Genomic DNA, 25753 nt, shown 5'->3' with positions numbered 1-25753 from the left:
TAGACCACATTGCTTAGCAGAGTTCAGTGATGCAAATGCATGTCAAGTTGATCAACACATTGTATTATTCTCCAGTGCAATAACAGTACTGAAATGAAGGCCAAAAGGGCATTAATGGGAACCCTAAAAAAAAAAAAGATGAAAAAAAGAAGTAACTAGTTACTTTTACCAGTAACGCATTACTTTTTGGTGTAAGTAGCTGAGTTACTTTTGAAATAAAGTAACAAGTAACTAACTAGTTACTGGTTTTCAGTAACTAACCCAACACTGCTGATTAGACATACTAGCACTGTGTCAAATAAAAAGTAGCACATTCTAGTAGACATGGTCTTTTTTTCAATCATACGCTCACTCATCCCTTTAACCGTTACAGGCTCAAGAATTTGCATGCACGTTCATCTTTCTTTTTTTACAATAACATTTTTATGATCGTGACATGTCTTAATTGAAATTGAGATTAAAATGGGAATACTTGTCCAACCCTAACTCAGCCCTACTAAGAACGATGAAATACAATTTAAAAATACTCAAAATCAAATCCTGGCACAACAACATCATTTAAATCTTTCGCTAGCTGCTACAGTGTTTACAAGATGGAGAATGACTTAGGCTATGTCTACACTAAGCCGGATAATCCCTTAAACGAATAATTATTTAGCCTAAGCATCGTGTCAGCCACACTAAACCATCGTTTAAGGCATACTTGCCAACCCTCCCGGATTTTCCGGGAGACTCCCGAAATTCAGCGCCTCTCCCGAAAACCTCCCGGAACAAATTTTCTCCCGAAAATCTCCCGAAATTCAGGCGCACCTGGAGGCCACGCCCCCTCCAGCTCCATGCGGACCTGGAGGGTCTGCATGGAGCAATGTTGTTGTAATATATTGAGTTGTAGGCAATAACCAGGCGAGGTGATGAAGTACGTCTCTTTACTGTAGACTTCAGAACAGACTCACACACTGAGGTGCGCAACACCACGTAAATCGTTGGCCAACCAAAAAGAAACCCCAGTACACTATAGCCAACATTCACCAGGAGATGGCAACAGACAAACATAGATCACTTTATTAAATTCCTCCCCTTTTAGAATTGTAGAATTTACTCAAAAGAAATAAACAACCCAACCAAAAAATGCAGCAGCTCAATTAAAAAACTGTACTTAAGCCACATTCTTTTTTTTTTTTTAGTACTGAACTCTTAACCCTCATTTGTAAACAATAACATGCTTAATATACAAAGAGTATTTGTACATCTTTAACACAGATTTTTATACTGTCTTCAGAGATTCAGTTTCTTTGGTGGTACTTGAAACCTTTCTGGGTACCTGCGGATCACTGGTGGGGTTTTTGTTGTGGGTGATCTGGGTTCTGATGATGGCAACTCAGCAGCCCTTGAATCTGGTTCAATGATGACACTAGTTTATGTCTGACTCACTGATGGTCCTGGTGATGGAACTGAAACAGCACTGTCCAGTTGTACTGATGGCACATTTTCTGCAACTGGTGGAGACTACATAACTGGCAGTCTCTCCATGTTTTCTCGCCATGGTAACATGTGATCCACATGCACTGTCTCTGTCCCTCTTGATAGATAGATTGATATATATATATATATATATATATATATATATATATATAAGAAAATACTTCACTTTCAGTGAATTCTAGCTATATATATATATTTTTTAATTTTATTATATATATATGAAATACTTGACTTGGTGAATTCTAGCTGTAAATATACTCCTCCCCTCTTAGCCACGCCCCCAACCACGCCTTCGCCCCACCCCGACCATGCCCCCCCACCCCCCACCTCCCGAAATCGGAGGTCTCAAGGTTGGCAAGTATGGTTTAAGGTCCCCCTCCTTGGATAATTTTTTACACAGGGAAGTGCGCCGTGGATTTCTTGAATCTCCGGCTCTTAGCTTTGTATGGACTCATTGATCGATTACAAACTGAAATCAGAGAGGAAGTGACGGCAGAAAGACCACGCCACAGCCAGCTTCATAACAACCTGTTTCCACTCGGAGCTAACCACTGGAAAGATGGAGACGAATCATCCAGACATGCCCGTGTTTCTCCTTCTGCTACATGTACAGACGCTTGTGGAAATCACACATGGATACCTTAAGAGAAAGCGATTGCAGCTATTTGGGATACAACACTTCTCAGATGGCAAGAGAACATTCGAATGTTATGTCAGCTGTGATTCTACTTAGCGAAAAACTTTGTCCATTTGTCGAAGGAGAGACAACGAGAATGCGGGCTCCCGTGGATGTGATAAAAAAGGTAGCGTGTGCTTTGTATTAGCTGGCCGTCGAGGGAAGACAACGGAAAATGGTGAATGCTTTTGGCCTGGCAAAGCAGACTGTATCAGTTATTGTCCGCCATGTATGTCGCGGACTCAACGTCTCGAGTATTTAAAGTCACCAAAAACTAATGGACAATGAAAGTGAAGGCAAAAGAGTGTCCTGACCAGATATCTAGATCCCTAGATTGATTGATGTAAAATGTTCTTTCATGTGTTTATTAAGGTTTGATTAATTCATGATAACTCAGGTGTGATTCACTACAATAAGGCCCCACAGCACACTGGATTCCAGTTCATTGAAATACCACAACACTGGATATTGTTCAGATAAGTTACATTTAAAGGGGAACATAATCACCAGACCTATGTAAGCGTCAATATATACCTTGATGTTGCAGAAAAAAGACCATATATTTTTTTAACCAATTTCCGAACTCTAAATGGGTGAATTTTGGCGAATTAAACGCCTTTCTATTATTCGCTCTCGGAGCGATGACGTCACAAGGTGGCGTCACATCGGGAAGCAATCCGCCATTTTCTCAAACACAGAGTCAAATCAGCTCTGTTATTTTCCGTTTTTTCGACTGTTTTCCGTACCTTGGAGACATCATGCCTCGTCAGTGTGTTGTCGGAGGGTGTAACAACACGAACAGGGACGGATTCAGGTTGCACCAGTGGCCCAAAGTTGCGAAAGTGGCAAGAAATTGGACGTTTGTTCCGCACACTTTACCGACGAAAGCTATGCTACGACAGAGATGGCAAGAATGTGTGGATATCCTGCGACACTCAAAGCAGATGCATTTCCAACGATAAAGTCAAAGAAATCTGCCGCCAGACCCTCATTGAATCTGCCGGAGTGTGTGAGCAATTCAGGGACAAAGGACCTCGGTATCACGGCAAGCAATGGTGGCAGTTTGTTCCCGCAGACGAGCGAGCTAAACCCCCCTGGATGTCTTGGCTCACACCGTCCCGAAGATGATCAAGAGAAGAATATTGACCCTAGCTTCCCTGGCCTGCTGACATGAGGGTATGTCTACAGAATATATTAATTGATGAAAATTGGGCTGTCTGCACTCTCAAAGTGCATGTTGTTGCCAAATGTATTTCATATGCTGTAAACCTAGTTCATAGTTGTTAGTTTCCTTTAATGCCAAACAAACACATACCAATCGTTGGTTAGAAGGCGATCGCCGAATTCGTCCTCGTTTTCTCCCGTGTCGCTGGCTGTCGTGTCGTTTTCGTCGGTTTCGCTTGCATACGGTTCAAACCGATATGGCTCAATAGCTTCAGTTTCTTCTTCAATTTCGTTTTCGTTACCTGCCTCCACACTACAACCATCCGTTTCAATACATTCGTAATCTGTTGAATCGCTTAAGCCGCTGAAATCCGAGTCTGAATCCGAGCTAATGTCGCTATAGCTTGCTGTTCTATGCGCCATGTTTGTTTGTGTTGGCATCACTGTGTGACGTCACAGGAAAATGGACGGGTGTATATAACGATGGTTAAAATCAGGCACTTTGAAGCTTTTTTTAGGGATATTGCGTGATGGGTAAAATTTTGAAAAAAACTTCGAAAATTAAAATAAGCCACTGGGAACTGATTTTTAATGGTTTTAACCCTTCTGAAATTGTGATAATGTTCCCCTTTAAGAACTTGCATACAAAGCAATGCTGGAGATTGCTATGGCGTGCACATTTTCCGCGCATGCGTACTAGGTCGCGTTGTGCCGGCGGACGGAGGGGGTCTTAAACGACCATTGTGTGTGTGTGGACAAGGATAAAGTTAGGTGGGATATATCCTGGATAACCTTAGTTAGTGTAGAAGGGGCCTTAGAGATAGTGGCTGTTATGTCCTCCATGTATAACTTAGCTTAGTAATAATGCTCGCTAAATATTTTATTAGTGGCATTTGCCTAAAACAGTAAAGAGGAACTCTTCTGTTTTGATTAAAAAATTCAGACAGCGACCAAACAACTGTAGGCTAGTCTTCAAAACACGCTGCTAACGAGTCGTTGCTCGCGACTTGAACACGTCCATTCTTTTCTGTTACTTGACGACACGACAAACTGTACAGAGACTTTGTTAAATGTGACTAAATACTCACCTTACCTCAAAACCACAACACGATGAATATAAAAACACACCAAACGAGCCTAATAGAGTTGTTGTTTTGCTTTTGGTTTCTAAATGTGACTTTTGCATTCTTTCATCTCCTCTGATGTGAACTCCACTGCCTTCTTCAAGCTAACAATCATGGCGGCTCTTTCTTTACATTCTTCAACAAGGTCGGCTCATTTACACTTTAAGGGCTTGAAATTCAAATAGTTTTCAAATGACAAAACTTCAACTCACTCACCTTCATCTTTCGTCTTTATCTCCGTTGGTGATTTGCTGGAAGTTGATTCTCTTTCATGTTCTCTTTTAGCGGACGTCGCCATCTTAGCATAGCAGTAGTCGTCCATCTTCTATCACGTCTTCAATCTTCACTTCACATATCGCTCCAAACCCAATGCACGTTTCGTTATTTGGGAAAATACCAATTGAGATATTTGTTGCTATATTTGCTGTGAATCATATGACTTTAAGATCGTGAATTCGAAAAATCTCCGAACAACCATAGCATGCGGTCTTCGTCTTTTTCGTTTGCTTCAAGTACATTTGCGCATGCGCTGGAAGTCAGCAACTTCCGTTTCCTACTCCACATCAGTTGTTTTTCAAAATAAAGGCATTTTAATCTTGTTTTAAAATAATGGTTGGCAAAAGTATCTAACATCAAATAATGGACAACTACTCTTTGAAAATAAAATATATATATATATATATATACAAGCACGTGCACATACTTTTTCAATGGCTGTTGTTCAAACCAGAAAAAGGGCATACATCGAAAATAATCATAAAGTTTAAACACTACAAGAAACACACATATTTTTCAACTTACTTAGTTGTTTTAGTTAAAAACCTTTAGAAAGTCAAATGATTACTCTGAATAAAGAAGAAAAGCACTAAGAGTGTAGATCTCCACCAGGACCAATCCTATTGTTCACGTGCTACTAAATTGTGTGCCATCTCATGTGTATCTTGTGCTGGTATGACAATAAACTTCCATGATTCCTGTCAAACACCAGACAGTTAGTAATATGGTTTCACATAAAAATGTTGGTGAAACTGCTCATTTCTACCTAGCGATAGGTGGCTCTAACTGTAGTGCTAATCACTCACCAGCAGAAAGCCCTCATCGCACTGCTAATCAATAACTACCATCTTAGGCACTTAACATCACTAATCGCCAGTTAACAGCTATCATGCTAAATGTCAACTATCTTAAATGCAAACATGAAAACAAGACACATTAACGTCTTTCCCCATTACAAACATCATAACCCAATCTAAACTTATACAAACACATTACTGTCTGAGCATATAAGATATTCAATTGTGTTACATCGCAATTTATTATATTGAAATTAGCCATGTGATTAAGATGGGCACGGTCTGACCAATCACAAGTCAGTAGGAGCTGCTTTGTTCTTGTGTTTGGAGAAAGCGGAAGAGTGATTGTCAGTCTGACATTGATGTGTCTCTGAGAACTAAACACATTTTTATAACTTATAACAAAATGTGTTTATACAGTAACCTGCTCACATGAGTCACATTACAGCAGGGGTGTCAAACTCATTTTAGCTCAGGGGTCACATGGAGGAAAATCTATTTCCACGTGGGCGGGACGGGTAAAATCATGGCATGATAACTTAAAAATACGACTGCGACAACTTCAGATTGTTTTCTTTATTTTATTTCGGCCCAAAATAGAACAAGCACATTCTGAAAATGTACATACCACAAATAATCCTCTTGACAAAACACTTCAAGTTAGTTGAAAATTTAGAGGGAAAAAAATGGTGCATTTTCAAAAACACCTTAAAGAACACAATTAATTTAGATTTAGTCACAACCCATCTAAGATTGAACAACAAACAAAATAAAGCATGCATAAAAACTATTCTATGTATCAACTACTTCATTTGTCATTTCCACATATTAATCCTGTGCTAACTCAACAAACCATACAAACTGAGGTAGAAACTATTCAAGAGTGTTGAGTTACTTCCTGTCTTCTAGACATAATGTGTATTGATAGAAAAATAAAAGCTGTGCAATGTGTGAACAATTTCAACAAAGCACAAATAAAAACGTACAAGACTGACAGTATTGCAGTAAATCACACACTGTTCACTTTCTTTACATTTCAGGATGGATTCAGGATTCTTAATTATTGTCCATTTTTTAACATGTACAAGACACATAAGAACTGAAATTACATTTTGGGCACAGTCCCACTAAGAGCAGACATACGTTACTGGGAGACAAGACAGGACCGCCAACGGATCAGCCACTTACGGCGCTCCTTAAAAAGGTGGGAAAAAGGTGATATTGGGAAAGGGGGGAAGAGTAAAAAATATCAGTCAAATGCTGGACCCTCGGGAGGGGGTCCAGACTGAGTCCAAGGGGGCCCTGGAGGCCAGCATGCTGCTATAAAGCGCTACTCAGCCGTCCATCACCCCGAAGGGTAATCAAGCGGTGGTGAAGGCATGGGGTGGGGAGTGTGTTTGTGTATATGCCCATTGTCTTTGGGTGTAGTGGTGTTGTGTTCATAGGCCCATGGTCGTTCTGCATGCACTGCAAGCAAAGTTAGACTTCCAGGTGTCGTTGAGGAGGAAGGGAGGTCAAAAGCGTCCATCTTTGAAATTCCTCAGGGGATGTTTACAGAACAGCCTGTTCTTGTCCTCAAGGTCATTCAGGGGAGTGAAATTGTAGATAAAGATTTTTGTTTTTCTTCGAACAGACATAACAATGGCTGTTCTATTCGTTCATGTTGGCCCTCATATCCAATTTTTCCTTTTCAGCCAGCTTGTCCATGATGTGATCCATCTTGCGATTCAGTTCAGAAATCGCCCCAGTCTGTGATCCCACAGCCCGACCCAAACCTTCCATTGCGATGAACAGCCTTTGGGCTCCTTGAGTGGCGGCCATCGTCCTACGAATTTTAAGATACACCAGAGCAATGCCCAGCCCAATCAGCAGGTGCCCCACGATCATGGTTCCAAATATGTAGAGGTCTTCCACGTCCTCAATGGAAAGGACTGAGAGGCACAGGATTTTCCATTTATCCCTGGAATCTCTCACGTACCCCGCAGCAATGGTTCCATCAGGGCAGCCAAGCACCCCAGAACCTCTTTTCCTCGTCGAAAAGATTTTGTCAATTGAGTCGGGAATCCAACTAATATATTCCATGTCTGATGTTTAGATTTAGAGGACAGCGCAAAGAAAGAGGCTTCAAACAAAAGTTTACACAGAAAAGACAAAGGGAGCAAGCAGGGAGAAGACGGGAGGAGAAAAAAATGCGACCGCCCTCACTAGAGGCAAGACAGAAAGAGGCACAGAAGACAATCATTTTCACAGAACTATATCAGTGTGCAGTGTCTCATGCTGCATTTTAAGTGGGGTTACTGATTGCTTATTTTACTCTTGTTTTACATTGGGTGGAGGGGGAGGAGTCAAAGCCCCGCTTTACCATGTACCTCTTGCTTGGTATACTTGCTCACCCCGGTATAAACTATTTGCTTGCCTAACAGAATTGCTATTGCGACATCCAGTGGACACAATTAGAACAACAGTTTCTTTCATTAAAAAATGCAGCTGAATTTTACACCTCGCAAACTCATCTCGCAGGCCGGATTGAACCTGTTATGCCCGAATGTCGAGGGAGGTGGGGGTTGGGTTGTGAGTGTTGGGGGTTAATTGTTCATATGTCTCTGATTTGCACATCAATCAGTCTGAGGAGTAAAAGTTGGCAGTTTGTTATGCAAGCAGTTACCCAGCATCACTTATGCGTCAACGTCAGTTTTGATACATCTCAACTTTGCAGTGAAAAAGGGTGTAGTGCAGGTTTTTGAGCATGCACAAACTTGACACATGAGGCCCCAGGTCCCTGGACTGAAGAAGGAGTAACCAAGCACTTGAAGCATCATCTATCTTACTGTTCAGGAAGGTTTCAGATACAGAGAAGACATGGGGTCATGAGTAGATAAGATTATGCTTCAAATAATCCAAGTTTGTATGAATACCTCAGATATTTGTGAAAGAAGCAGTGAGGAGGTCCTGGGTAGGGTGGATGTCGCCACATATGAGCAACATACCACAAACTAAACAGCTAACTGGTTATTTTCCCTTGTGTGTTCTTATGTGTTTTACTGCGTCTGCATTATGTGGGAACCTTTTACAGCACACTGAACAACTAAATGTTTTTTCTCAGCGTGTGTTCTCATGTGTTGAGTCATTTGTCTATTTTTACTTTTATGGTTTTTCACCTATGTGCGTTCTCATGTGGTTAGTCAAATTGCTCCTAAAAGAAAAGCTTTTGCCACAAACTGTACAACTAAATGGTTTTTCACCTGTGTGTGTTCTTATGTGTTCAATCAAACTGCTCTTAAAAGAAACGCTTTTGCCACAAACTGAACAGCTAAATGGTTTTTCACCTGTGTGCGTTCTCATGTGTTCAGTCAACCTGCTCTTACCAAAAAAGCGTTTGCCACAAACTGAACAACTAAATGTTTTTTCTCCTGTGTGTCTTCTCATGTGTAGAGTCAATAAGCTATTTTTAGAAAAGCTTTTGCCACAAACTGTACAACTAAATGGTTTTTCACCTGTGTGTGTTCTCATGTGTTGGGTCAAATGGCTTTTAACAGAAAAGCTTTTGCCACAAATTGAACAACTAAATGGTTTTTCACCTGTGTGTGTTCTCATGTGTTCAGTCAAATTGCTCTTACAAAAAAGGCTTTTGCCACAAACTGAACAACTAAATGGTTTTTCACCTGTGTGCCTTCTCATGTGTTCAGTCAAATTGTTCTTACCAAAAAAGCTTTTGCCACAAACTGAACAACTAAATGTTTTTTCTCCTGTGTGTCTTCTCATGTGTTCAGTCAAATATCTATTTTGAGAAAAGCCTTTGCCACAAACTGAACAGTTAATAATTTTTTTTTTCCCTGTGTGTGTTGTCATGTGTCGAGTCAAAGAGCTATTTTGAGAATAGCTTACGCCACAAACTGAACATTTAAATGGTTTTTCTCCTGTGTGTGTTCTCATGTGTTGAGTCAAAGTGCTATTTAGAGAAAAACTTTTGCCACAAACTGAACACTTAAATGGTTTTTCACCTGTGTGTGTTCTCATGTGTCGAGTCAATTGGCTGCTTTTAGTACAACTTTGACCACAAATTGAACAGTTAAAACATGTTTTACCCCTCTTCTTTGAAGAGCATTCAGAGTGTTTGTTGTCAGTGTGAGTCCTCATATCACCTTCACAGTCTTTATTGCTGCTCAAAGGTTCTTCAACCTCGTCTTCAGCCTCACTATCTGATAGTGGAGCTAAGAGGTTGTCAACTTGTGGTTTCTCTTCATCATCTTCAGTCTTCACAAAGATAATATTCAGTGGAAACTTGGTGTAATCAGCTTCCTCTCGTCCTAGAAGACACTCTCCCTCCTGAGTGATGCAGAGTTCCTCCTCTTCCTTTTTAATGCAGGGTGGTTGTGGAGTCTCCTGCTTCAAAGTGGAGCTCCCCCCTAACTGAGGGGAAACTTCTTCTGGATTACCGATCAGCTGCTGGACGTCTGCAAGACACAAACAACAAAAACACACTTTATTCTATGTACTGTAAATGTGTGTAGTAGGGTTGTACAGTATACTGCTACTAATAAAGTATTGCGGTACTAATCAATAGAATTCGGTACTATACCACCTTTGAAAAGTACCGGTACCATTCTTTCATCTGAATGCCGCTGTACGGCGGTGACTACAGAACCGAGGCGCATGATGTTGAGTGTGTCAAAACGCACACACAAAGTGCATACAAGCAATAACATGGTGGAGAGGAAGAAAGGTAACAAAGGACAATTCTACTGGTTAATAAAGAGAGTGCGTGAAGTGCAATATGGAGGTATTTGGGCTTCTAAACTAACAAAGGTGACACTTTAAACAGGGAGCCGCCGCTCTGCAAGGGTTGCTTTACACCTTTCCTGTTTGTCGGCTCCCAGACTGTGGTCGAGGAGTGCAGGGGAGACGTTCCCTCCGGGGGTAACACTGGGTCCATAAAGCTTCGCTCTTTGGTCGGAAGGACGAGGTTGTCGATTAGTTACAACTTGGTCACTAGGGCTACAACAACTAATCGACTAAATCAATTAAAAATTGGCGTTTACTCTAGTCATCGGTTCGTTGGATCTATGCAATGCGCATGCGCTGCGCTTATGTCTCATGAGGTGGCAGTAAGCCAGCCAATGATGTGTCATGTGCAGCTCACGTGACGACGCCGTCACCTTTAAAGTACCAATGATTGTCACACACACACTAGGTGTGGCGAAATTAATCTCTGCATTTGACCCATCACCCTTGATCACCCCCTGGGAGGTGAGGGGAGCAGTGAGCAGCAGCAGTGGTCGAGCCCGGGAATCATTTTTGGTAATTTAACACCCAATTCCAACCCTTGATGCTGAGTGCCAAACAGGGAAGTAGTGGGTCCCATTTTTTTAGTCTTTGTGCCTGGAAACATTCGAAAAATGGCGGAGGAAAACAGTACCGATAGTTCAGCGGAGAAACATCTTGAGGTTATTGCTTCAGTGGAGAAAAGTGTACGACCTAAGTCGTCAAAAGTGTGGGAACACTTTACTTGAAAGACTTCAAAGAAGACCGTTTCCTGCAAAGTTTGTGTTTACAAGAAGGGCATGAGCAGACTCTTTTTCCTGAGGAAGCTTAGGTCCTTTAAAGGGGAACATTATCACCAGACCTATGTAATAATATATACCTTGATGTTGCAGAAAAAAGACCATATATTTTTTAACCGATTTCCGAACTCTAAATGGGTGAATTTTTGCGAATTAAATGCCTTTCTATTATTCGCTCTCGGAGCGATGACGTCACAACGTGACGTCACATCGGGAAGCAATCCGCCATTTTCTCAAACACCGAGTCAAATCAGCTCTGTTATTTTCCGTTTTTTTCGACTGTTTTCCGTACCTTGGAGACATCATGCCTCGTCGGTGTGTTGTCGGAGGGTGTAACAACACGAACAGGGACGGATTCAAGTTGCACCAGTGGCCCAAAGATGCGAAAGTGGCAAGAAATTGGATGTTTGTTCCGCACACTTTACCGACGAAAGCTATGCTACGACAGAGATGGCAAGAATGTGTGGATATCCTGCGACACTCAAAGCAGATGCATTTCCAACGATAAAGTCAAAGAAATCTGCCGCCAGACCCCCATTGAATCTGCCGGAGTGTGTGAGCAATTCAGGGACAAAGGACCTCGGTAGCACGGCAAGCAATGGCGGCAGTTTGTTCCCGCAGACGAGCGAGCTAAACCTCCTGGATGTCTTGGCTCACATCGACCCTAGCTTCCCTGGCCTGCTGACATTAACTCCAAAACTGGACAGATCAGCTTTCAGGAAAAGAGAGCGGATGAGGGTATGTCTACAGAATATATTAATTGATGAAAATTGGGCTGTCTGCACTCTCAAAGTGCATGTTGCTGCCAAATGTATTTCATATGCTGTAAACCTAGTTCATAGTTGTTAGTTTCCTTTAATGCCAAACAAACACATACCAATCGTTGGTTAGAAGGCGATCGCCGAATTCGTCCTCGCTTTCTCCCGTGTCGCTGGCTGTCGTGTCGTTTTCGTCGGTTTCGCTTGCATACGGTTCAAACCGATATGGCTCAATAGCTTCAGTTTCTTCTTCAATTTCATTTTCGCTACCTGCCTCCACACTACAACCATCCGTTTCAATACATGCGTAATCTGTTGAATCGCTTAAGCCGCTGAAATCCGAGTCTGAATCCGAGCTAATGTCGCTATAGCTTGCTGTTCTTTCCGCCATGTTTGTTTGTGTTGGCTTCACTATGTGACGTCACAGGAAAATGGACGGGTGTATATAACGATGGTTAAAATCAGGCACTTTGAAGCTTTTTTTAGTGATATTGCGTGATGGGTAAAATTTTGAAAAAAAATTCAAAAAATAAAATAAGCCACTGGGAACTGATTTTTAATGGTTTTAACTCTTCTGAAATTGTGATAATGTTCCCCTTTAATGTGTGCAGCAAGCTGTTGGAGATATTTGATCAGTCTGTTGTGGCCAGTGCCCTGTACTTTGCAGTGGTTTGTTGGGGGAGCAGCACCAGCAAAAGGGACTCAAACCGGATTGACAAACTGATCCGGAAAGCCGGACAAACTATTGGCACGCAGTTGGAGTCGTTTGTGTCAGTGAGGGACAGGAGGACACTGGACAAACTGCTGGCCATCATGGACAATCCTGCCCACCCACTCCACCTGACAATTGAGGGACAGCGGAGTTCATACTCCAACAGGCTCCTTCAGCTTCGTTCCCACACTGTGCGATTCAAGAACTCCTTCATTCCGCACTCCATCCAGCTGTATAATCACTCGCCAAACCGCAATAGATGATATCTGTCTATTACCTGACCGCTTCTATGTTAGCTACTTCTCTTTGTTTTTAATGTCTATTTTCTATTTTTTCTGGGATCTACTCTCTATTTTATGCAGCAGCTGTCACATATACTGTCATATTGTACATAGTAATTGTTTTATATTGTATATGTCAGGCTTGTCCCTGACAGTTTGGTTATGTTTTAGTTTTTCCTCTGTGTTTGTCTTTATTTCCTGTCAGCGCTTTTATTTTGGTTGTTTCCTGCTTGTCTCCCTGAGCGCTGTTTCCCCTCAGCTGCGGCTGATTGGCACCTGTCCACACCTGGTGTCAATCAGCCAGCTGCTATTTAAACCTGCTTTGCCATCCAGTCTGTGCTGGAGTATTACTGATTGTCGTTGTAGCTACTACCAGTCGTGCTAATACTTGCCGATGTCTTTGTTTGCGGTAAGCTGTTCCTATTTGCTAGTTCCTAATAGCTATTTACAGTTTGCTGTCTCCTAGCTCCTTGTTTCGTGTTATTCTGTTAGCCGTTAGCTGTTTCCAGTTTTTGTGTTTTCTGGTTCCTGGTTTGTGTTTTACATTTATTTTGGACATTAGATTATGTTTTCCTGCACCAATCCTGCCGTCTCTGCATCTTGGGGTTCGTCACCAACACTTTGTGACAGTATACAGTATATGATATAGACATAATATAATATAATATATCAGTATCTATAATATACTGCACATATATTATGTAAATATTACGTATATATGTTATACTTTATATCGCTATATTTAGTCTAATTATACCTGCAATGTTCTTTCCATGTGTGGAACAATTTCCTTCGTGGATCATTAAAGGGGAACATTATCACCAGACCTATGTAAGCGTCAATATATACCTTGATGTTGCAGAAAAAAAGACCATATATTTTTTTAACCGATTTTCCGAACTCTAAATGGGAGAATTTTGGCGAATTAAACGCCTTTCTATTATTCGCTCTCGGCCCGCCACGAAAGAATTACGTCCGCCACAAATGGATTTTTCGGCTTTTGACTCGCTCGACCGCTCATAAAAGCAATGGGACTCTGTCTGTGAATGTTGCTTGTAGTTACAACTCCGGTGCAGTAGGTGGCGGTAGCCTACTATGCATTGTAACTCCGCCAATAGCACTTAATTCACCTGGTGGGCCAGAAGAAGAAGACGAAGACGACGAAGTAAAATAAGAACGGACCGACCGGATCAAAATACGAGGGTAATATAGGTTATAGGTAGATAGTTTATAGCTGCATCGCTCGCGGCTCGTCATATATCAGTGTTTCCCACAGGACAGGCATCTATTTGTGGTGGTGTGGTCGGCGGGCGGGCGGGAGGGGGTGGCGGCGTCAGCGGCGATGACCAAGAAGAACGCGGAGTTGGAATATAATTACAACATTTTATGTACATATTTATATACAGATTTGAACAATTAGTGATTCACTGAAATATATTTATTAATTGTGGTTCTTACAAAAAATATGTCTTATAAAATATAAAAGCTAAAATGTCTCTTAAAGCTCTGCCCCTTTAATTAGTGAATACTAAATAATTTAACTTTAGCCTACTACTACAACCATATTATTTACCAGCAACATGAAGTGAAACAGAGGCAGAGGTGTCCTGCCACAGTCAGTCAACCTCCTCCTCCTCCTCCTCCTGCTGCTGCTGCTGCTGAACAGGTCGCACCTGTGGTCCGGACTGTAGGCCTACCTCTTCTCCAAGTCGAGCCCTTTTCAGCCGTTGAAAATATTTTTCTATACTCATCTGTGTGAATGAAGGAGTGAACATCCAACATTAGAATGTATTACTAACGAGCAGAAGCGCTCTATGTACAGTGCCGTCTAACCTTAAGCGGCAGCAGCTCAACACATGCAGGGTTCAACGTTAAGGTTTTTTTCTACTTGCCTGACTTCTCAAATCTCCTTGCCCCAATATTTGTACTTGTCCTGCCTAGGTTTTTTTCTGGCTGTGTAGTGCTCATGGCTTATATCTTAATAGAATCCTTCCCGTTGACTATTTACAACACTACACAGTATTTATTATTATTATTATTATTATTATCCATAATTGCAACCTACTCAGTGGCCTAGTGGTTAGAGTGTCCGCCCTGAGATCGGTAGGTTGTGAGTTCAAACCCCGGCCGAGTCATACCAAAGACTATAAAAATGGGAACCATTACCTCCCTGCTTGGCACTCAGCATCAAAGGTTGGAATTGGGGGTTAAATCACCAAAATGATTCCCGGGCGCGGCCACCGCTGCTGCCCACTGCTCCCCTCACCTCCCAGGGGGTGATCAAGGGTGATGGGTCAAATGCAGAGAATAATCTCGCCACACCTAGTGTGTGTGTGACAATCATTGGTACTTTAACTTTAACTTTAAATGGCATTGCATACTTGTAAAATTAAATGCTATTTCACATTATTTGACCAGTAGCAGTTACACTCATCTGAACAGGTCAGCCACCTGTTTAAAGCCTGATCACAGTTGAAATCTTGAAATGAACGGTCTTTAATGGCCAAAACATTAACCTGGACAACATTTTAACAGCTGGTTGGCTCAGATTTTATTCTTTTCATTGCATTCACATGCTGCAGTGGACAGTGGACAATTTAGCTTCAGTCCATGTGTGTTTATTGACAACATGGTTATAACCTGGACACGTTAGCTCGTCGGTATTGTAACACGTGACTGTTACTACGAGCGTCTGCCCCGGGCCACGAGTCAAACAGCGGCGGTGTTAATGAAGCAGCGTCAGGCTGCTCACCGTCAGTGAAACGCTCGGTGAAATCACGGATTAACGTTAAATATATGACAGGCCGCGAGCGATGCAGCTATAACCTATCTACTAGTGATGGGTTGATGAGGCGTCATGAAGCGTTTTGACACATTGCAAAATTGTATTGATACTGTGTCGATACTGTGTCACTAAATAATGACATCTGCTGGACATTAAAAATCCCTACAGGCAACCTATGGACCGACTCAACTGACACTGATTTTATGACCTAGTACAGTGGTTCTCAAATGGGGGTACGCGAACCCCCGGGGGTACTTGAAGGTATGCCAAGGGGTACGTGAGATTTTAAAAAAATATTCTAAAAATAGCAACAATTCAAAAATCCTTTATATATTTATTGAATAATACTTCAACAAAATATGAATGTAAGTTCATAAACTCAGTGAAGCACAAGCTCAGGTTTGTCACTAAAATGTCTGTCAAAAAGAACTGTGAAAAGAAATGTAACTATGCAATATTCAGTGTTGACAGCTAGATTTTTTGTGAACATGTTCCATAAATATTGATGTTAAAAGATTTATTTTTTTTGTGAAGAAATGTTTAGAATTAAGTTCATGAATCCAGATGGATCTCTAATACAATCCCCAAAGAGGGCACTTTAAGTTGATTATTACTTCTAGGTGTAGAAATCTTTATTTATAATTGAATCACTTGTTTATTTTTCAACAAGTTTTTAGTTATTTTTATATCTTTTTTTTCCAAATAGTTCAAGAAAGACCACTACAAATGAGCAATATCTTGCACTGTTATACAATTTAATAAATCAGAAAATGATGACATAGTGCTGTATTTTACTTCTTTATCTTTTTTTTTTCAACCAAAAATGCTTTGCTCTGATTAGGGGGTACTTGAATTTAAAAAAAAATCACAGGGGGTACATTGCTGAAAAAAGGTTGAGAACCACTGACCTAGTATATACAATAATATAAACCAAGTCATTGTATTTCATTTAGGATTATTTCATAACTTCATTTAAATAAAAATATATTTTTTGTCTTTTTTAGATACAGTCAAATAATGTGAACATGTATCATAACATGGAAATCTAAGAGAACGTGTTGTGAATGAGGATGCTTGTGGACCTGGAAATTATTATTATTATTTTTTTACACATTTTTATTTAAAAAAAAAACAGTTTTTCCAACGTATTCAATTTTAGACGCTTTCTCTTCTTAGTTATTATTTCTCCGGCTGTAGAAAAGAGCCGCTCACAGGGCACAGAGGAGGCGTCAGTGCGACACAGTTCGCGTATCGGTCACGTGACCAAAACAGCTCATGATCGGTCACGTGACTTTCTAAAAGCGGTACGCGCAACGACACAGGGTTTCGCTCTATGAGCTCGACGCATGCGCCGATGCATCGGTGTTGCCGGACCCATCACTACTATCTACCTATAACACCTGTAAAAATGAAGCAATGCTCCCACGCTAGCAAGCGTTTGCTAGCCAGCTATGAGCCACCAAGCTGCTAACTGTCGCCAAAAGGCACCATTTAAGTTTTTTTCCCCATGGCATCCTGGATCAAGGCTTTCAGCAGCTTTTGGACGTTTGAGGTAGAAACGTAGGAAGCGCCATCATTATGAAAAGTAGCCGGCGAGTATTTTGATTCCGTCCGTCCGTCCCTCTTCTTCTTCTTCTTCTTCTTCTGGCCCACCAGGTGAATTAAGTGCTATTGCATAGTGCATGGTAGGCTACCGCCACCTACTGCACCTGAGGTGTAACTACAAGCAACATTCACAGACAGTCCCATTGCTTTTATGAGCGGTCGACCGAGTCAAAAGCCGAAAAATCCATTTGTGGCGGACGTAATTCTTTCGTGGCGGGCCGCCACAAATAAATGAATGTGTGGGAAACACTGTATATTTAACGTTAATCCGCGATTTCACCGAGCGTTTCACTGACGGTGAGCAGCCTGACGCTGCTTCATTAACACCGCCGCTGTTTGATTCGGGGTCTGGGGCAGACGCACATAGTAACAGTCACGTGTTACAATACCGACGAGCTAACGTGTCCAGGTTATAACCCTGTTGTCAATAAACACACGTGGAGACGGTGCTTCAGATACTGCATTAATACTGACGCTAAATTGTCCACTGTAGCATGTGAATGCAATGAAGATAATAAAATCTGAGCCAACCAGCTGTTAAAATGTTGTCCAGGTTAATGTTTTGGCCATTAAAGGCCCTTCATTTCAAGATTTCAACTGTGATCGGGCTTTAAACAGGTGGCTGACCTGTTCAGATGGGTGGAACTGCTACTGGTCAAATAATGTGAAATAGCATTTAATTTTACATGCATGCAATGCCATTTAAATGTAATTATAGATAATAATAATAATTATAATAATTACTGCGTAGTGTTGTAAAAAGTTAACGGGAAGAATTTTAGTAAGATATAAGCCATGAGCACTACACAGCCAGAAAAAAACCTAGGCAGGACAAGTAAAAATATTGGGGCAAGTAGATTTGAGAAGTCGGGCAAGTAGAAAAAAACCTTAACGTTGAACCCTGCATATGTTGAGCTGCTGCCGCTTAAGGTTAGCCGGCACTGTACATTGAGCGCTTCTGCTCGTTAGTAATAAATTCTAATGTTGGATGTTCACTCCTTCACACAGAAGAGTATAGAAAAATATTTTCAACGGCCGAAAAGGGCTGGACTTGGAGAGGAGGTAGGCCTACAGTCCGGACCACAGGAGGTATTATCAAAACGGTGTAGACACTTAGAAATCTCATAAGGAAAGTGAACAGACGTCCATCAGTGTGAAAATTAATTTGCTTCCAATATTTCCAGGCTTCAACTAGTGCCGCAGCTGTGGCAGCTGAGGCAGTAAGAGAGGGTGAGGAGGAAGGGATAGTAAGTACGCAGGAAGATGTTGTAGGAGAGGAGGAAGACAGGCAGCATGTAGAGCCAGCTAGGGCGGAGGCAACAGGTGAGACTCAGCAAACACTGAAAAATAAAGCAGGGTCAGATCAGAAATGCACTTTTCTCATAAAAAGGGTCCTATTTTATATTCTTATGTGCCTTATAGAGAGGACCACGACAAAACATAGAGCGACTGGGTTCGATCCAGAATGGCTAAAAATGCCACAATTTAAGTCATGGCTGTATAACACCCAGCACGATAAGCTCCAGTGTCTCCCTCTTCTCTGGAGGAGGGTCTGGCGAGCGAGACTATAGCTCCAGTGCGAACTGTTCAGCAGCAGCAGGAGGAGGTTGACTGACTGTGGCAGGACACCTCTGCCTCTGTTTCACTTTATGTTGCTGGTAAATAATATGGTTGTAGTAGTAGGCTAAAGTTAAATTATTTAGTATGCACTAATTAAAGGGGCAGAGCTTTAAGAGACATTTTAGCTTTTATATTTTATAAGATATATTTTTTGTAAGAACCACAATTAATAAATATATTTCAGTGAATCACTAATTGTTCAAATCTGTATATAAATATGTACATAAAATGTTGTAATTATATTCCAACTCCGCGTTCTTCTTGGTCATCGCCGCTGCCGCCGCCACCCCCCGACCACACCACCACAAATAGATGCCTGTCCTGTGGGAAACACTGTAATGCAAGTGAAATGGCTACATTTTGTAACAAATTCCTACAATTTGTGTTTTGTCTTTAATAAATGTGTTTTACCTGCTACATGGCTTATCTGTGTATTTATCCATAGTTTTGTTTTTAGTACTTAATAATTGTATCTTTCTTAAATCACAGACCAGGAGTGGCAACCATGAATCATGAATAATTGAATATAACGTCAGTAAAAATTTGTTCTATTCTAATCTAATCCTTGATTATAGCAGACTATATGTAATATGGAAAATTGTAAATTGTTCTTTGAGTGCAACAAGAGAAGCCCAATGTGTTTAATGCTTTTTAAATTTATATTTTAACCTTGTAAAATGCTTCTTTGACTGTGAGTGTTTAATGTCGTGTAAGATTTTCTGTTAAAATAAAGCCAATATTGACATTTTTCATAGTTCCCTTTATTTAGAAAAGTATCTATACATTTAGTACCGGAACTAAATTATTGATATGGGGACAACCCTAGTGTGTAGTGTTTCATGGCCATTCATTTAGTGCCTTGCCAGAATGATGGATCAATGTTTACATGACTTGTCATAGACTCAGAAAAGCTCAGCTAGAATCACAGAAAGTAGAAAACATCTGCTGCGATGGACATTAGGATACTACAAACTAACAGTGGGGAAAAAGTCAATACTGAAATTAGGGCTGCAACTAACGATTAATTTGATAATTGATTAATCTGTCGATTATTACTTCAATTGATCGATTAACAATCGGATAAAAGAGACAAACTACATTTCTATCCTTTCCAGTATTTTATTGGGGGGAAAAAACAGCATACTGGCACCATGTTCTGGACATTAGGGGTGCAGCATACACCAATAATAACACAGAAATGTAACTCATCAGATCAGAAGTGAATCAGATATTGTACACGTTTCTGTTGTGAATAATAAGGGATTCATTTTAGGCTGCCTCTGAATAATAGCATGAAATATTCCAGCACCTTCATAACGTTTAGTTATACTAAAGTGTCACTCAAATCTAAATATATTTATATAGCTTTATCGGGCCCAGCTACATTGATCCATTATGAAACCAACCTGAGATATTTCTGTCCGTTACGTTTATTTCGAAATTGGTAACCGTGCGTTTTCTCTCTCAAAACGGAGTCAAATGTGCCTGGAGACACATTATTAGCCCCGCGTTGCAACAAAGGCATAACGTTAACGTTACTCACAAAAAAGCTGAACTCACGAATGCCCGTTGCCACTATGGACTTAAAAAGTTACATACTGTGAGTTCTTCCCTTCATCCATGGCTCCAACATGTTTCCTTTTCAGGTGCTCCTGAAGCAATGTTGTACTTCCGTGCCATTTTGCAGGAAACGGTCTTCTTTGAAGTTTTTAAAGGGGAACATTATCACAATTTCAGAAGGTTTAAAACCATTAAAAATCAGTTCCCAGTGGCTTATTTTATTTTTCGAAGTTTTTTTCAAAATTTTACCCATCACGCAATATCCCTAAAAAAAGCTTCAAAGTGCCTGATTTTAACCATCGTTATATACACCCGTCCATTTTCCCGTGACGTCACATAGTGATGCCAACACAAACAAACATGGCGCATAGAACAGCAAGCTATAGCGACATTAGCTCGGATTCAGACTCGGATTTCAGCGACTTGAGCGATTCAACAGATTACGCATGTATTGAAACGGATGGTTGTAGTGTGGAGGCAGGTAGCGAAAACGAAATTGAAGAAGAAACTGAAGCTATTGAGCCATATCGTTTTGAACCGTATGCAAGCGAAACCGACGAAAACGACACGACAGCCAGCGACACGGGAGAAAGCGAGGACGAATTCGGCGATCGCCTTCTAACCAACGATTGGTATGTGTTTGTTTGGCATTAAAGGAAACGAACAACTATGAACTAAGTTTACAGCATATGAAATACATTTGGCAACAACATGCACTTTGAGAGTGCAGACAGCCCAATTTTCATCAATTAATATATTCTGTAGACATACCCTCATCCGCTAACTTTTCCTGAAAGCTGATCCGTCCAGTTTTGGAGTTGATGTCAGCAGGCCAGGGAAGCTAGGGTCGATATTCTTCTCTTGATCATCTTCGGTGGCATAAGGGACGGTGTGAGCCAAGACATCCAGGGGGTTTAGCTCGCTCGTCTGCGGGAACAAACTGCCGCCATTGCTTGCCGTGCTACCGAGGTCCTTTGTCCCTGAATTGCTCACACACTCCGGCAGATTCAATGGGGGTCTGGCTGCAGATTTCTTTGACTTTATCGTTGGAAATGCATCTGCTTTGAGTGTCGCAGGATATCCACACATTCTTGCCATCTCTGTCGTAGCATAGCTTTCGTCAGTAAAGTGTGCGGAACAAACGTCCAATTTCTTGCCACTTTTGCATCTTTGGGCCACTGGTGCAACTTGAATCCCTGTTCGTGTTGTTACACCCTCCGACAACACACCGACGAAAGTGAGAAAATGGCGGATTGCTTCCCGATGTGACGTCACCGCTCCGAGAGCGAATATTAGAAAGGCGTTTAATTCGCCAAAATTCACCCATTTAGAGTTCGGAAATCGGTTAAAAAAATATATGGTCTTTTTTCTGCAACATCAAGGTATATATTGACGCTTACCGTATTTTCCGCACCATAAGGCGCCCTGGGTTAAAAGCCGCGCCTTCAATGAACGGCATATTTCAAAACTTTTGTCCACCAATAAGCCGCCCCATGTTGTAAGCCGCATCTAACTGCGCTAAAGGAATGTCAAAAAAACAGTCAGATAGGTCAGTCAAACTTTAATAATATATTAAAAACCAGCGTTCTAACAACTCTGTTCACTCCCAAAATGTACGCAAATGTGCAATCACAAACATACGTATATCAACATGGACAGAGCTGCGTGAAAAAAGCCACCCGGCCTCTTCGCGTAAACTTAAACTTACCTTAACCACTTGCTCATCTTTTCTTCATCCATCCCTTCGAGTTAGCTTTTATGATGACGCCGGCTGGAAAGGTCTCTTTTGGCAAGGTCTTCCTTTTGAATATCACCATGGGTGGAAGTTTCTGGCCATTAGCATGGCAAGCTAGAACCACAGTGAAGGATGACTTCTCATTCCCTGTGGTGCGAATATTCACCGTACGTGCTCCCGTTGTATCCACAGTGCGGTTCACAGGAATATCAGTTGCTGTGAAATAGTAATCCGTGTGCGGATGGAGAGATTGCGTCTTTTCATGAACCGGATACCTGTCGCTTAGTAGGAGCCATTTTGTGGTCTTTACAGATGTAAACACACAAAGGCAATGAAACGTACGGTGACATCCGCGCGCTTTTTCTTCTTCTACGCGGGCGGGTGGTTGCTTACAGTAGAAGAAGAAGCGCTTCCTGTTCTATGGGGGCGGGTGCTTACCTTGGCGGTTGCTTGCGTAGAAGAAGAAGCGCTTCCTGTTCTACCGGGAAAAAAGATGGCGGCTGTTTACCGAAGTTGCGAGACCGAAACTTTATGAAAATGAATCTTAATATTTATCCATATATAAAGCGCACCGGGTTATAAGGCGCACTGTCAGCTTTTGAGAAAATTTGTGGTTTTTAGGTGCGCCTTATAGTGCGGAAAATACGGTACATCTATTTTAATTTGTTTTTTAAATGTTTCAGTGACTTTGTAAAAATCGCAGTAAAACTCCATGTCACAATATCGCAATAGACTATTGTATCGTGACTTAAGTACCGTGATACATAGTTTATCATAAAGTCCTTTCCAATACCTTGTCTAGGGCTGGACAATTATGGCCAAACATAATAATCACAATTATTTCGAGTGATCTTGGAATCACAATAAATAACACAATTTTAAATTTTAAAACTGCCATAAAATCATGGCTCAGCTCAACCTCTACCTGATCTGAACCAAAATTGATCCCCAGCAACTTTCCGAAAGCATCAAACAGGTTTATATGTGGTTATAGATGGATGTTTTGCACACTCTTGGAGTCAACATGTGCATAGTCATGTACATAGTGTCATGTACATAGTGTATATACCCCCATCCTTTGTATATATTGTTTTTCAAATCACCTGATATGTTGACTGTGTATATGTACATAATTTATCTATTTTAACGTAATTGTTTATATACATGTTACAGGTTATATATCTTTTATTATTCAATGTATCAAATGTGATGAATATTTAATGGCCCACGGTGGAAACAAGCCTTTTGGCTTTTTGTGCCATCCATTTGCCTTTTTAAAGCATTACATGGATTCAATTCTTTAAAAGGTCAATAAACTTCTCAATCAATCAAACAATTATTTATTCATTAGAAAACCTAAAAACAGTACCACCAAAACGCAATTTTAAATATAATCTAAAAGAACAACCAAGTATACATTAGTAACAAATAACTAACAATTATATTAACAATAAAATAAAATAATTATAGCAATATATATTTTATTTTCCAGTCTTTGATTAGCAGTCTATTTTCTCTCTTTGAAGCATTTGAGGGACGCTACGTCACTACATGGGTGGAAAAATAGCTAAGTTAACGCCACGCTACTGCCCATCACTGATTCTAACTCGTAAATAAACGCTAGAAAAGTCAGCTAACAATGCAGGTAATGGGGATGCACTCTATTTCGCCTATAAAAAACTCTAAAAAATATCCAAAAGCTTCCAGCAACTTTGTATATACACGCTGTAAGTATATATGGACTGTAATAACAGGCACATTCATGATAGCATGTAATATTTACATATTTTCATCATTTGTTATCATTTTTAACAAACGGCGGCAAATTATTTTCACAGACGCATCACAACGTTCGCTATTTCCTTCAACGACACCACCGACTATTACTAATAAAGGCAGACTTCATGAGTGCCATCAAATAATACTTTTGGACAAATTATGATCCAGAACCTTATATTTTTGAGCCTGAATATAAGGAGGATGAGCTACAACTTTTAGAAGCTGAGTGATAAGCAGATCAAGCAATTAGCACTATTGCTAAGTGCGAAACAAAAATACAAAGTATGAACATAACTCATTTCTGTAGAAACTGCCCAAAAGCTGAAACTGAACTGAAATGCTGATGGAATAGGGCTGGGCTATATGGCAAAAAAAATGATCACGATTATTTTTTGCATACCAGCCGATCTCGACAACACCACTTTTTTTAATTAAAGGGGAACATTATCACAATTTCAGAATGGTTAATTAAAAATCAGTTCCCAGTGGCTTATTATATTTTTCGAAGTTTTTTAAAAATGTTTACCCATCACGCAATATCCCTAAAAAAAGCTTCAAAGTGCCTGATTTTAACCATCGTTATATACACCCGTCCATTTTCCTGTGACGTCACATAGTGAAGCAAACACAAACAAACATGGCGGAAAGAACAGCAAGCTATAGCGACATTAGCTCGGATTCAGACTCGGATTTCAGCGGCTTGAACCATATGCAAGCGAAACCGACGAAAACGACACGACAGCCAGCGACACGGGAGAAAGCGAGGACGAATTCGGCGATCGCCTTCTAACCAACGATTGGTATGTGTTTGTTTGGCATTAAAGGAAACTAACAACTATTAACTAGGTTTACAGCATATGAAATACATTTGGCAACAACATGCACTTTGAGAGTGCAGACAGCCCAATTTGCATCAATTAATATATTCTGTAGACATACCCTCATCCGCGCTCTTTTCCTGAAAGCTGATCTGTCCAGTTTTGGAGTTGATGTCAGCAGGCCAGGGAAGCTAGGGTCGATATTCTTATCTTGATCATCTTCGGTGGCATAAGGGACGGTGTGAGCCAAGACATCCAGGGGGTTTAGCTCGCTCGTCTGCGGGAACAAACTGCCGCCATTGCTTGCCGTGCTAGCGAGGTCCTTTGTCCCTGAATTGCTCACACACTCCGGCAGATTCAATGGGGGTCTGGCGGCAGATTTCTTTGACTTTATCGTTGGAAATGCATCTGCTTTGAGTGTCGCAGGATATCCACACATTCTTGCCATCTCTGTCGTAGCATAGTTTTCGTCGGTAAAGTGTGCGGAACAAACGTCCAATTTCTTGCCACTTTCGCATTTTTGGGCCACTGGTGCAACTTGAATCCGTCCCTGTTGGTGTTGTTACACCCTCCGACAACACACCGACGAGGCATGATGTCTCCAAGGTACGGTAAACAGTCGAAAAAATGGAAAATAACAGAGCTGATTTGACTCGGTGTTTGAGAAAATGGCTGAAACTGAACTGAAATGCTGATGGAATAGGGCTGGGCAATAAGGTAAAAAAATGTATCAAGATTATGTTTTGCATACCATCTCGATTAATATATAATATATTTAAAGGCGGATTGTCCCGTGCAGGATAATAGCGAGTACAGTTGCATCCCTACTATTTACTAGCACAGTATCTTGTAACAGACATTTCCACCATGTTTGATGGAGGTAATATATGCTCACAGCTGACAACTGTCATTTTGTTCATATCTATAATTGTGTTTACTAGAGGTGTAACGGTACAGGTAACCCACGCTTCGGTCCGTACCTGCTTTTAGGACCACAGTTCTGCTTATTTTTCCGTACAT

General features: G+C 40.9%; 3 protein-coding genes across 3 annotated transcripts in view; 1 reads left to right on the top strand and 2 right to left on the bottom strand.

Annotated features, from left to right (window-relative positions):
* The window catches only part of LOC133619339 (uncharacterized), a 12597-nt gene extending 4713 nt beyond the window's left edge, over positions 1–7884 (bottom strand). Inside the window, exon 1 of the mRNA XM_061980315.2 lies at positions 7845–7884. Coding sequence (XP_061836299.2) covers positions 7845–7884 — 40 coding nt within the window. The remainder of the gene's footprint in view (positions 1–7844) is intronic.
* LOC133619281 (uncharacterized) overlaps positions 1–25753 on the top strand; it is a 260390-nt gene that overhangs the window by 96928 nt on the left and 137709 nt on the right. The gene's annotated exons all lie outside the window — the stretch shown is intronic.
* On the bottom strand, positions 6104–25753 carry LOC133619338 (uncharacterized). The gene is made up of 2 exons (XM_061980314.2): positions 25714–25753; positions 6104–9973 (listed from the first exon to the last, which is right to left on the bottom strand). The coding sequence occupies exons 1-2, from the start codon at positions 25751–25753 to the stop codon at positions 8664–8666; spliced, it is 1350 nt and encodes a 449-aa protein (XP_061836298.2). The 3' UTR covers positions 6104–8663.

The sequence above is a fragment of the Nerophis lumbriciformis genome, linkage group LG20 (assembly GCF_033978685.3).
Source record: "Nerophis lumbriciformis linkage group LG20, RoL_Nlum_v2.1, whole genome shotgun sequence".
Lineage (NCBI taxonomy): Eukaryota > Metazoa > Chordata > Actinopteri > Syngnathiformes > Syngnathidae > Nerophis > Nerophis lumbriciformis.
Note: the sequence above shows the minus strand (reverse complement) of the source record. Positions and strands in the feature narration are given on the sequence as shown.